Consider the following 14,082-nt stretch of genomic DNA (forward strand, 5'->3'; position numbering starts at 1 on the left):
GAAGTTACCTTGTTCTTTTCAGTCTTTTCATCACAACTCCAAATAAAATCCTCTTAATTTTCAGTCACATAAATATGAAGTTCCACTTTTATTTTGCACTTTGATTTAGTGGTCTCCTACAAGGTCTATAAGTCTCTTCCTTTGGGCTTTAGTAACACTTACATTGAGCTGCTCCTATTCTTATTAGAGTTACAGAGAACTTAATGTAATACTGTACCCTGATAGTGATAGTTAAAAAAATCTGGTACAGTAGTTTACAAATGTGTCTCTTTTTATTATTCTTAACTTCAATACCTTTTGACAGCAAGAAGAAGCTGAAGAAAATAAGGGTAGGATAGAATCTGTGAAACAAGACATGCAGCTACAAAGCAGAGAAATGGAAGAACTGAAAAATAATCTCCACGCAGCTGAAAAAAAATTAGAAGAGGTGAAAGAAAAAATTCTTCAAGTGGAAGAAATTTCTGGCCCAATTAAGGTAACAATAATTTTATATTGTATTTTTGATTTGTTCCATTTGTGCGTCAAGGGGAATGAGGTTAAGAAGAGGTGAGGCAGGAGAAGAGAACTTGTTGTTGCCTGTTACACTTAAGGTCTACCTAGAAGATAGAAATGGAGCATTCCATCTAGAACATGTTGGGAAATGAGCTTGGCAATATTTTAAAAGTGCTGATGATTGTTATGTGTAGAAACTGTAGTGTTTTATGTTTAAAGAGAGTTCATTTTCAGGTATCTTTAGTCATGGAGTAAAAAGGCAGGAAAACCAGTTTCCTTGACTTTCCTTTCTCGTGCATCACATTTTTTGTTTTGTTTCTAAGAAACCTTGGCTAAGAATGTTCATAACTATTCATTTCTCAAAATATCATTTGAAGTTCTATATGAATTGGTTGTTATTTTATGAAGTTACATAATCACAGAAGGTACCAGTATATAGTTTCAATTATTCAAGACTACAGAAGGCACCTGGAAATAGCAGAAAAATACCAAGACTTAAGACAAATAGCAGAATGGTGACATGCAAAATTTGATATTGGCAAATGGAAGGCAATCTCACTTTGGCAAAAAGAACTTACGGTTTGAAAATAGGAAACAGAAATAAGAGTTCAGGACATTTATAGTACTGTAAACTTGTAGAAGGATGAAATAAAGAAAACTTAAAAGATCACTCTGGCATCTCTTATGTGTTTCATTTAAACTGTAAATTGCTGTGTAGTCAGCCCAAATTAAAAGAGCAAACAAAAAGAGTAAGAAAACAGGGCAGCAAAGCAACAGATAAATGTGTTAGTTCTAATATATCTAATATGGAAATTCTAGAGATATTATCTATTTTAAAAGAACCACTCTGTATCGAAAGAGAAGAGATTTATTCAGAATATGAAAACATTTCTTGTTATTTAGAGTACTGAATGCAGTTGAGGGAAGTGATGAAATTCCTGAAGAGGTTTTAAATCAGATGTGTTGTTAAGTGTTCTACAGTTGTTTAATTAACTGTTGACATGTAGCAAGTTTTGGTTTTAAGATAGAATTGGAAAAAAGTAAGAGCATATATTATTGTTGTTGATGGTTGGTTTTCTTGTGTGTTGTTCTGGGGGTTTTGAGTTGTTTCTTGTTTTTTTTTCTGTTTGGTTTGGTGTTTTTATCTTTGTTAAGACAAGCCATCTAGTTGACAGGGATGAAGAAGAAAATGTGTCCTAATTTACGTCATTCTTTATACCTCTTTGCTTCTCTGGAAAGATATGTCACTTCAATGGTATCAGTACTTACATAGAATAGAGGTTTCTGGTGAAGGGTCTGGAGCACGGTTCCTGTGAGGAGCAGCTGAGGGAGCTGTGGCTGTTGAGCCTGGAGAAAAGGAGCTTCAAGGGGGACCTTAGCAGTCTCTACAACCACCTAAAAGGAGGTTGTAGTGGGGTGGGGCTCAGTCTCTTCTCCTGGGTAACAAGTGACAGAAGGAGAAGAAATGGCTTCAAATTGCACCCCAGGGGAGGTTTAGTTTAGACATGAGGAGAAAAAATTTGATGGAAAGGGTTGTAACCCATTGGAACAAACTGCTCAGACAAGTGGTGGAATCACTATCCCTAGAAGTGTATGCTGTTGTACTCCAGGATGTGGTTTAGTGGTGTGTATGGTGGTGGTTTTGGGTTGATGGTTGTACTTAATGTTCTCAAAGGTTCCAGCCTTAACTATGCTATGGAGTCTATGATTGTGTATTACAGCTATAGCAGGATACTGAATTTCCACACAGAAATGCAGTTCTGACTGATATCACACAGGCATCTGAAGTTCCAGATAGAATGTAGTGTAAAAAACAAATGCAGTTTTTCTGACCTTTAGGAGAAAGCATAGCTTTTCTTAAAGGTTAAAACATCACCTCAAGATATAATTCCTAAAATCATTGCATGTATTTGTTCCTTGTCGGAATTGAGCATAGACTTTCTCATAAGCTCCTGTTACAGCTCCCAGACTCTAGAAGCAGTGTTACTGAAACCAAAATAAGTTAGAACAACCTCTGAGAAGTCAGTAAACACTAGAGAGATTCTCAGGAATCTACCCCAAACAGCTCACATCGTGATTTGTTCCAAACAGGCTGAATTAAACCAGGCTGAGTCAGAAGTGGAAAACAGTAAACGCCATTTGCAGCACTATGAGGAGAAACAGAGAGAACACGTGGCTTGCATAAATAAGCACAAAAATTTACTAGTTTCCAAAGAAAAGGAATTAGAGGTATGTGTGGTGGGGTTTTTTTTAGCTATTGAAGTCAGATGGTCATGATTCTTCTAATGTTTAATCATAAATCATTCTACTTGTATAACATACAGACCATATTAATATTCTCAGCTGCACTGAGTATTCTTTCAGCTATGTCCTACACTGACTATCTAAAGCAAGTAAAGGAATTTTGTGTAAGTGAATTGAGACCTCTTTTTTTCTGATAGGACACCAGTTCTCTCTTGACAGAGAAATTAGAGTTCATCCATCTAGGAACGTTTCTTCCATGTTTTGCAATGAGAAGATTAAAATTACTTAAAATTTGTGGCTTAAGTTAAATTGAATAATACTGTTTTGGTTTCTTGGGTGGTAGGGTTTTCCTTGTACAGGCCCCATATCTGGTCTTTTGAAGACTTACCTAATCGAGCCTTATTAAATAACTCTGAAATCACATCCATAAAGACATTTGGAAGACTGCCCTATTTAAATATGGTGATTTTGGTTCCTTATTTGTATGCATTAGTTAAATAACTGTGATTGTATTAAAAATCTTGGATACAGTTCTTGGCACTGAAATAACTACTCATGTATAAATGTTGTCAATAAAATTGTTAACTGGGTTTGCTGTAATGAAAACAGAAAGAACACAAAAATATTGTTCTTGCTTGGAGTTTGTAGCATAAAATACTTGTCGGGAAGAGTAAACATATTTTTGAAAAATGTGACAATTGTTTGAGTTTCAAACATTCCTTTAGGAAAAAACAGCAAAAGCAAGGCAAATCTTCTCGGAGCCCATCAGGGTCAGCAGAACTGTTAAAAGTCTTGATGCAGAAATGAATCGCTTGAGAGAGAAGATAAATTTAGAAAGCAGTCACCGTGGAAACAGAGAAGAAATAATCCAGTAAGTCATGTTTACTGTCTAAAACAGTTCAGGTGGGATGGAAAAGAAAGGGGAAAGAAGAGTTTTCTTACTGACTCACTATGTGTTTATGTGTGTTTTTACTACTCAAGCTATCTATGAAGCTGTAGAAACGTTTTGTACTCATTCTCCCAGTACTGAACAGGCTTAAGAGTCCTGAAACACCTTCCAGTGGTTTTTCAGCAGCATGTGTGCCACATATATGATGTTACCAATAATCAGACACTCTCTTAATGTTTTGAAGTATCCCCGGTTACAACAAAACGAATTTAACTCGCCACATTGTTTTGTGATGCATTGAGTATTAAGCATAATTGTAGTTTGAGTGACTAATGCACAAGCTGGGAAGCTCCTTGAGTGTATTTCAAGGAAGCACTCCCCTCAGATACTCTTGACCGTGGAGAAACCAGTCATTCATTTTCCCTGGTGAAAGAATTTATTTTCAGAAGAATTAAAAATAGAATTAAGATTCAATTTTTGTCCACATTTTATTGTGAACAGTGTCTTACTTATCACATGCATTTAGCTTTCACATAAATTCTCACAAGAAAGTTTTCATTTGAATATTTTGGTTATCAAAATTATTTTCAGCATTTAAAACAATTGCTCAGTTTTAATGTAATGCATATTGCTCCAAACCTTGCTCCTAACAGGCAGTTTCAGCATGCAAAGGAAAGGTACGAGGATGCCAGCAATAAAGTAAAGAACTTACGGAGATTTATTGGGGTGCTGGATGAAGTGATGGCAGAGAGGCTCAAAGTGTATCGGCAGTTCTTAAGGTGAGTTTGAGACAGTGTTCACAGCAATCTTTTTAACCTGTGATTGCTACCACTTTCAAGCTTATTGTGCCTGAGAGTTCAGAGGCAGCCTGGACTGACAGCTGGAAAAGCAGTGAGATAGTGGAGCCTGTATTTTGTTTCATCCGAAAGACCTCAACTGTGATGACTTCATCCAAGGCAGTTCTGTTTGAATGCTGGTTGTGGTCAGTAAAATGTTAACAACATACTGGAACTTGAAATAATCTGGGCTGTCAGTCATTTTTATTGATTATAATCACTAGTGCTGAGTCCTGTAATTTCATTTTAGGCCAAATGATTCTCCTCTGCTCTGTGCTGAAAATTTTGAAGCTCTTGATTGAGATTCTATAATTCGACAGCTTTTTCTCCATTAATCTGTGTACACCCCTTCTTTTTTGCTTCAGTCCCTTAATATCTTATGCTTATCCATGAAGATTTTTGTTGTTTCCTTTCTTCAAAAGGATTCTCTCCAGTATGTCTAATGTTGCCCGCTTGAGAGTGCAGTTGATTTTTGGGGGAATACTGTTATTGGAGGAGGGCTTAATACTTAATGATGTGGAACTGTTGATGAAAATCTGTTGTACATGAAAATCGCTTTTCATGTATTTAGAAACTTGCTCCCCTAATGTTTGTTTGCTTGATTTAAGGAGCCTTTCTATGCGATGCAAACTCCACTTTGAGCATTTATTACGTGTTCGAGGTTGCTCTGGACATATAATGTTTGATCACAAGAATGAGACACTTTCCATAACAGTAAGTTATTTTATATTTCTTCAGTTACTATAATATATAATGAATTATTATCTTTTTTAGTCTCAGATACTAGAAGTGCATTGCAAATGATAGCATAAATTGCTTTTCCCTTTGCAAAAGGTGATACACGAAGTTGTAATGTTATACATATTCTGATCAAGTAATCAATTTAATCATATAAAAGAGGTAGTTATGATTACAAGTAGAAAATTGTGAAGTATAAGGTGTAGAAATGTTAGGAGTGTTGTGCTTGAAATATGCAGCAAGAAATTGCTGGACTTTTATGTTCTGGTTAGGAAACTATGGAGATTGTCACGCATACCAGTCATGCTGCTGGGAAACCCCCTACCCTACCCATCTTGGTTGGAATATTCCAATCAGTAGGCCTCAGTAGAGATGACCAATGATTGTTTTAGGACAAGAATGCTGATGAAGTTATATAACTAACAAAACCAGTCATTGCAAAGGTTAAATTTAAGAGTGGGCATATTATGCATGCATAGTATGTAAAAGAACTTATGTAACAATGATTCAGCAGAAAAAGCATGTAAAAATGGCTGGATTTTGTCTGTGGAGCGGGACACACGTTGGAGGAGTTTCCAAAAGCCTCAGTGAAGAAGTGTCTGCTTAATCACAACAAATAGGTGTTGAATAAGTTTCTTTAGTCCCATTTGGTGACAGTAGGATGTTATTGAAAACAAGCAAGGACAGAAAACGTTGCTATTTTAAATGGTTGCTAGATGAAAAGGAATAAATGTAAATTGGTCATCCAGTTTTTCAAAATAACTAATTCCTGGATCATTGATAGGAAGTTCAGCAGTATTTGTGTGGTTCTTAATGGCTCTGGTGGTTATTTAAACAACTTAATGCAGGTAAACTTTGGTGGGTTTTTTTCTGTGTATCTTTTAACGTACATCCCAAAAAGTTCTATCATGGATTTATTTACTTTTGTTTCTGTGGCAGACTTCAGTTTTAGGGATTAAGGGGAAAAATGTGCAGTGACAACATAAATATATGTCACAGCCCTAATTAGACAGGTGAAGCACATGTATCTGAAGAACTAAACTCAGTCCATAAAATATGAGGTCTTTATTTGGCTTTATCAGAATATATTTTTTCAATGGCTGATGTGTCACATATCTCACAAAAGAGATCTGTATTTAGTCAAGGAATATAAGTTGCAAAAAGCAAACAATTCCCTGCAAAAAAAGATTCCACTTCAAAAGAATCCCTATTTGCCTGCTTAACTTGTTAAAGGCAATGCAGTTAGCCGGGCAAGAAAATGCCCAAGTTTCATCTTAGAGAAGGAGCACCACAAGATGTCATCATAATCAATGTAACCAAATGGCTGTTCACAATGTTTCCTGTATTCCATGTAAAGAATCCCTTCCTCATTTAAAATTCTTCTGTAAATCAATTACCTGTTCTTCTATTGTATTTGGTAACCACGGGAGTTTACTCTTATGTAAACATTTATGTTGACATTTATTCAACACCGTGTAACAGCTATTAGAAATAGAGATTTGAATAACAAAACTCTGGCAGAGTCATTTAATCTGTTCAGTGTGTATGACTGTGATTGAAGAAATTGCAGTGATCTTAGAAATGTGTTACTAAATGGTTAGGGGCCATCCCATTCTAGAATGGCAGTTGCAGTGAAATGCAGAAAAGTGTTTTCAAGTGATCTCTGTTCATGTATAATGTCTTTGCTGTTAAAATTATGGTTCTGTTAGTATGTCTTCATCTCAGATTTAAAAACTGGTCCACTATTTTTATTTCAAGGTTCAGCCTCGAGAGGAAGAAAGAGCTGCCCGTAGTGATCTGAGATCCTTATCAGGAGGTGAACGTTCCTTCTCCACAGTTTGTTTCATTCTTTCTCTGTGGAACATTTCTGAATCTCCTTTCAGATGCATGGATGAATTTGATGTCTACATGGTATATAGTTTAAACTTAAACTATATCTTCCATTCTGATTTGTGTAAATTAGTAAAATAGTTGGGTTGTTACTTGTATTTGATTAAATTTAAAACCACTATGGTTGACTGCAAATTATAAAAAGCTCCCATACCAAAATCAAAATCCCCCAAAACAAAATTTATTAGTGATCTTGTATACTTTGTTTGATGAGTTTTGATGTTTATTGTGTTTCTGAAGTTGGTATCCAGAAATATGAGCCTTTCTGTTAATTTACGTGCTCAAACCATTGTTCAGCACAAAAATAATAAATCAGCTGGTACTGTGTTGTCAGAGGTTGACTCTGCAGATTGCTGGGACATTCTGGGCTTGACATGTGCTTTGATTTCTGCCAATTTTGAGGTCAGTGTGGGTTTTTTTCAGAGCAAATGTAGCAATTGGGTTCACTGCTGCTACTCATTTTATAGAAACTCATACTTCAGCTAGGAGCATCTTGCAAGATGCTGGAATGCAGAATAATGAACAATAAATACTAATGTTGGTAAAACTGATAAATCGTATTTTTGTGCACAACTTCTGTGGACAGACCACTAACCCATTTTGAAATTTACTTTCTTTTTTTTAAGATTTATTTCCTATTTATTAAATATGCAGGGTGGTATGAGTTTGAGAAAATATTTACGTCTGTGAGACAAAGATTTGATACTGCCTTATTTAATTTTGTCTCACTGTCCCTTCCTCATCAATTATTTATTTACTAGGAATCACTTAGAGGGAACAAAGATAATACAGTTTCTATTAAAGAATTTTAAAAAGGACAGTACGCATCTAAGGTAGTGAAACAGTCATTTTTCAGACAACTTTCAAATCTTAGATCCTCTTGTAAAAGTTAGTTGTGGAGAAGTTTGTCCATCTTTTCAGAAAAGGATGGATACTCAGAACTGTAGGCCTTGCAAAGAGCTTGCATGTCATCTATTCCATAAATTATTCCAAACAATTTGTCTTTCCACCCCAATGCCAGTAATGCAGCCTTACTGTCCACACGTTCTGTAGTCTTGGTGTAGTCACAGAGGCCCACCACATGAGGACTCCATGGTGTGTTTTCATGGGAGAGCTGTGCTTGCATGAGGAGCAGGGCACAGCAGTAGAGCTTGGTTGGTCCCTCCTAGTAACAGCTTCCTATTGTGCATCCTTTTCAGTAAGCCTAATGCATGAGGTTCCATTCAAAATAGTAATAGTGATATTAACAATAATAATCCTAGTAAAAACAAGCTCCATAATATCATAGGTTTCATGGAACCCTTAAATCCTTTCAGGTGATTTTTCAGACAGGATTTTACAGGAAACATTATTCAGCTAAAGTACAGTTCATCTCAGTATACCAATAAAGTAAGAAGTACATCAAAGTATGTATGTACATCAAAGATAATAGAAAAACACTGTAATTAGATGAATGTGTGTTGTTTCTAATCGAAGCTTTCCATTGCCCATGTATGCTAAAAAGTACAGTCTAAGAATTTCCCAGGCTTTTAGATTTTTACCCTAATGTTTCTCCAGATTTTCTTAGTTTTTATTAGTCTTACTTAAATATTTTCTTTAGCTAGCCTTGACTGTATAGCAATTAATTCTGGTAGGTTTTCTAGAATCATGCTTTCTAATGTATTTTTTACTGTCAGTACCACTACCTGACAAATCTTTTGTCTTTAGGATATGGTTAACAGAAGAATTGCCATCGACATGATTCTGGAGAGGGCTGATTTTCAGCCCTATCGACAGTTCATTTTGTTCACCCCCCTGAGCATGAGGTAATACTCTTGTGGTTTATCTCAGGATAAAAGAATTGCAAGGAGTGAAAGTTGAAAAAATTGAGGAGAAAGAAATTTCGCTGTTTGTCACAGTAGAACATAAAAATTGAAGCAGGTCTGTGAATTTAAAGGGTTTTTTTAACATAATGGTAATTCAGTGGGACTTGGAACAGTTTATCTGAAATAACAACTTTTAGAAATGTTTTATTTTGTCAAACAGGCTCTTCTTAGCCTAGCTTTGTATGTCCCTCTCCTGTCCCAAAAATAGCAAAAGAAGGAATTTTTCAGTTAGTGCTATACTACTTTAAAGGGGTTTGTCATTTGAGTTGATTTCATTTTCTGGGTTTTAATGTTGCTGATCTAGAGAGTCATAGCTTACACCATCTTTTAAATTTGGCATCTAGTGGTTCAGAATTCTTTCAAAACCTCTGTATTAAGTTAGAGCCATTCCCAGTTTAAGGGGACAGTTATGTGTCTAACCTGGTGCAGCCAGCTCCTCTCTATTAACCCAGTGTAACTAGTGAAGCCTGGGAGGGTAATTAAAGCAGTCTTCAAAAAGAAGTTGATTTATTCCTAATTGTCTTCCCTCACTAAAGTATATAAAAAGCAGAGTAGTGGTATCTGTTGTTATTTCAGTGGAAATGCTTTTGTGGAGATTTTCTGAAACTAGTAAACACACAGGATTTTTTTGTATAGTTACTGTTTACATTGTTCCATGTTTCATGTTCAGCAAACGTTAAATTTAAGAAAAATATGGGGGCAACTTCAGGAAAAATCCATGTAGGATAATCATTGGAAAAGCCTGTGTGAATTTATGTTTAGTAAACTAGCTCATTCTTGGTGTGTTGGTATTGATTACATGTGTGTATAGTGTGTGCTACTTCAGTAACTGTAAGGCAAATCCTTACTTGTATTTCATCATTTGTTCATTTGGAGGTTTTGGTAAAAGAACCTTTTCTCTAGTTAAGGCAGTCTTAATTGTTAGAAATCACATGATTGAAATGAGTGTTTGTCTTTACCTCAAGATTTTATTCAACTCGGGCCCAGGATCAGTTCAGTGAACCCTAAACTTCACCTTATGTTACTGTTTTTTAAAACTGTCAAAGAAAAAAGATGGAGTTATTTAAAGGAAAATACTTAATTTAAAGAATCAAATGGAAGTACTAAAATTCTCGGAGAAGAAACACTGTTTAAATGATGCATCCTTTATTTTTAGTTCTCTGCCTACGAGTCCCCATATTCACATCCTCCGTATGCCAGACCCTCCAAGAGACCAAAGAGCACTGACTTTCCACAATAGGAATGACAGAGATGAAGATCAATAAGTATTTCTGTATGAATATGGTATTATATTGAGGACAAATGTGTAATAATATATGTAAAAGTATTGCTTCCTGATTCTGAAAAAGATGTTAAATTGTTAGATACTCTCAGGAAGATATTTCTGTATTGTTATTAATTATTTTTTAAAGGATTACTGTGTGTACACAGAAGAAGAATAAGCACAGTTTGGATAAGGAGAAAATTTTGAACGTTCTGTTGATATTTTTAGCTACCAGTTGTAGAATTTTTTATCTGTTGTTCTGATTTTTCTTCTGAAAATATTGAAATATATTTTGTATAACTATAAATAATATTTTAATAAACTGTTTGAACTGTTACTTGTGGTAATGTTTTAGTGTCTCTACACACTTAAAATCAGCATTAAGTTACAAATACTGTTTTCTTCCTAGCTATGCTTTATTTCTTAAATGTGCATTAATATGTGCAGTAAAATATGTTTCAGTTATTTTCCAGTGAAACCACCCACAGTAGCTGAATATGAGCAACTATTAGAATTTACACTTTCATAAAGAGAAAAGGGAAAATTTTATATGTAGTATATTATCTTGGTGGGAAAATAGTTCTCTCATTCCTTTCTTAATGGGTTTGAGTGTCTTTGGACATGAGCTTCTAAAACCCAGCAAGCTGTGTCTTTATAAACCTAGAGTCTTAATTCCATTGAACTGGTTCTTACACACTCTTGAGTTTCCAGGTACAGAATAAGTCTCCAAATATTAATTTTATTATAATAAATTACAGAGACACAAGTCTTTCCAATATATAGGAATGAAGTAGAATAAGAGTTTTGGGAAGTAATAATTTAACTTTTCTACAGCATTGTAGAGCTGTGTTTTGTTGGGTCTGCTGCCCTCTCTCCCCTTCCACATTTCCCTGGGACCAGAGTACTTAAACTTGATTTGTTTAGATATTGCAAGCATTTACTGGGGATAAGATGGAGAAAGAAGCAGCAGATTTTTCAAACTCATTCAAATTAACTTGTTTTTCTTGTCCTGTTCTTTTTTTTCTCCAGGAACTTGAAATTTTTGGCAACTCTTCAAAAAAACCCCCACTTTTTAGAGTTCAGCTGCATTTCTTTTTTGTTGTTTTGGGGGATTTTTTGTTGTTGATGTTACATGGTTACAGGAGCCATTGAGACTACTCAGAGAACAACAATCAGCAGTTTCTGCACTTTCTTACTGAATAGCAGTTCCTCAATAAAACCTTATTACAGTGTAAGTTTTAACTTGACTTGGTAGCGTAATTTGTTTTCAGTCGCAGCACGGTATTAAACTTGTAGGTTTCTTTAAAATATGGAAGCTAGGTAGGAAATCCACCTTAGAGAATCATGGATCCATAAAAAATGCTGATTTGTAAAGGACCCACCAGCTGACTTCTGGCAACTTGTCCCTTATTTGTTTGTATGTCCCTTGATTCTTTCTTAGAGGCTTGCAACTGTGCCATTTCCAACTATAGGCTCCATCCCTGACTTACAGTGCCATCCCGGCCACTACTGCCCTGCCCATCCCTCCTGAAAAGCCTGTAACAATCCAACAGGGCACTCCAGTCACAGGACTAAGCCCACAGTTTCACATATGCCAGTGATACCAAATGTCTGGGATTGGGCCAAAGGCTTGAGATGGTCTTGTTCCTCATGCTATGTGCATTACATTCAGCTGTGGTGCTTTGCAGCCAACAAACCTGAAGGAGGTGGAGGGATCCCATTAGTTTTCTCTGAGAAACCACTCCATTCCATCACTCCCCACTGGCAAGCCTGTTTTTGTCTTTCCTCCTTCCAAGCTGGTTTAAATTTCTGTCAATGAGCCCTGCTGGTTCCTGTGCTAGAGCTCTTTCCCCCGCTGAGATAGGTACATCTCATCAGGTGTCAGTAGAGCAGGTGTTCAATAGATCGTCCCATGGTAAAAAAAAAAGTTTTTTTGCTTACACCAGCCTTGGAGCCATGTGTTGACCTGGTGGATCTGCCTATTCCTGTCAATATTATTCCTTGTTACCAAAACAATTATGGAAACTATGTGTGCTCCTGATCCTTCAGCCTTCAACTCAAGCCCTGAAGTCTCTTTTGATTGTCCTTGCAATTCCCTTTGTTTTTTCGTCATTGTTGGTTTGAACGACCAATAGTGGATAGTAATCAGAGGCCTTACTAGACTGGAGAGTTTTCCAGTAATTTCTCTTATCCATGCCCCTGGGAGCCAGCAGAATTCGCCATAAGGTGGGTCTGGTATGCATGTCAGGCCCTCCCTCACCTCCCTCCTCTTAAAGGGAGTTTCCTATTACTGCTGCCCTTCTTTTGCTGTTATCAGAGGAGGTCTTGATGCAGGCTACAGGAGGTGTTGCTTTAGGAGGCCCCTCTGCCCCAACAGAACCTTCGCCCACCTCATTGTCTAGCCTTGCTCCAGAGCCTCATACCTGTTGTAGAAGGTTCCAGTCCTACTTGTTTTCAGAAGGAGAAGGAGGAGGAACCTCCTCCCAGTATGTGGAGTGACCTGCTTCCAGCCTTCATCTTGAGCAGATCCTTGACTAAAACACCCTTGACTAATTACCCTGCAGGGTTCTGAGTCCACCTGCTTCTCCACTACAATGGAGGTTTGAGACTCCTGGGAGTCTTGATACTGTGACCTCTCTGTAAATAACTTACCTGGTGCTTGTTCACTGGAACACCACATAGCCTGTTCACTTCCTCCTGAAGCCCCTCCACCTGGCAACAGCTCCTCAAGCATAGCACACCCTCTCCAAACTTTTTGTCAGCCCCAGCCTCTCAGAGAGGCATCAGGCACCCCTGTGACCTGCACAGCCACCTGTGCCCTCAGCACACCCCGCTGTCCAGAGGCCTCTGGCACAGCTTCAGGGATCCAGCAGCTGCAGGGGAGGAAGCTCTACACCGTCATCCATAACTGGGGAAGCTTCCACTGCTACACAGATACAGCTGGGGCTGAAGGGAGCTTTCTGTGCTCTTCTTCACCAGGCCCTGAGGCCGTTTGCCTCTCCTGGCAGACTTCAGACAGCCCAGGGTAATGGGCAGACTCCCGGCACTGTGAGGAGGTTACTGACAAACAGGACCAGGCTTTGTTAATGTGCATGCTGCAAGAGACAGCAGCCATGGATTGAAGTGGGGAGGTTCTGCCTGAGCAAACCAGGAGGGATTGTTCATGATCAAGGTAAGAGGCATATGAGCATGTTACACAAGCAGGCTGTGAAATCTCTGTCCTTGGAAGTTTTTGGAGTCTATTGAATAGACTCCTGCATCTCCTTCAAGCAGGGAGCTGGGAAAGAGATCTATATATGGTCCTTGCCTATCTGAACAATTCTATAATTCCATAATTCAAGGTACTTACACCTTTAGGACTATGTGAAGTGCATGCTTGCCAAAACTTGTCTGGAACCAGCAGGTTGAGGGAGGTGATTCTACTGCTCTACTGTTGTGACATCCTGCATCTAGTACTGCCCCCAGGTCTGGGGTCCTCAGCGTTGGAAGAGCATGGACCTGTTGGAGCAGGATCAGAGGAGGCCACAAAGATGCTCAGAGGGCTGGAGAACCTCTGCTATGGAGACAAATGAGATTTTCATCTATTGAGTCCAGAGAAGGCTCCAGAAAGACATCGTGGCACCTTCCAGTACTTAAAGGGGCTATAAGAGAACTGGAGAAGGGCTTTTTACAGGGGCCTGTTGTGACAGGACAACGGAGAGTGGCTTTAAACTGAAAGATAGTAGATTTAGATTAGATATGAAGAATAAATTGTTGTGAGGGTGATAAGGCACTGGAATAGGTTATACCAAGAAGTTGTGGACACCCCATCTCTAGAAGTGCTCAAGATCAGGCTGGATGGGGCCCTGGGCAACCTGTTTTAAT

General features: G+C 37.7%; 1 protein-coding gene across 2 annotated transcripts in view; it reads left to right on the plus strand.

Moving 5' to 3' along the window:
* Positions 1 to 11,333, plus strand: part of SMC6 (structural maintenance of chromosomes 6) — a 38,239-nt gene extending 26,906 nt beyond the window's left edge. The window contains exons 20-28 of one of the 2 annotated variants that reach the window (XM_058801081.1): positions 305 to 475; positions 2,584 to 2,721; positions 3,462 to 3,607; positions 4,279 to 4,404; positions 5,070 to 5,175; positions 6,958 to 7,110; positions 8,797 to 8,894; positions 10,111 to 10,227; positions 11,248 to 11,333. In XM_058801081.1, coding sequence (XP_058657064.1) covers positions 305 to 475; positions 2,584 to 2,721; positions 3,462 to 3,607; positions 4,279 to 4,404; positions 5,070 to 5,175; positions 6,958 to 7,110; positions 8,797 to 8,894; positions 10,111 to 10,219 — 1,047 coding nt within the window. In that variant the 3' untranslated portion in view covers positions 10,220 to 10,227; positions 11,248 to 11,333. Of the gene's footprint in view, positions 1 to 304; positions 476 to 2,583; positions 2,722 to 3,461; positions 3,608 to 4,278; positions 4,405 to 5,069; positions 5,176 to 6,957; positions 7,111 to 8,796; positions 8,895 to 10,110; positions 10,446 to 11,247 lie in introns of those variants that run through there. The other variant, XM_058801082.1, reaches the window with a different exon arrangement.
* The last annotated feature ends 2,749 nt before the right edge of the window (positions 11,334 to 14,082 follow it).

Source organism: Ammospiza caudacuta, chromosome 3 (genome assembly GCF_027887145.1).
Source record: "Ammospiza caudacuta isolate bAmmCau1 chromosome 3, bAmmCau1.pri, whole genome shotgun sequence".
Lineage (NCBI taxonomy): Eukaryota > Metazoa > Chordata > Aves > Passeriformes > Passerellidae > Ammospiza > Ammospiza caudacuta.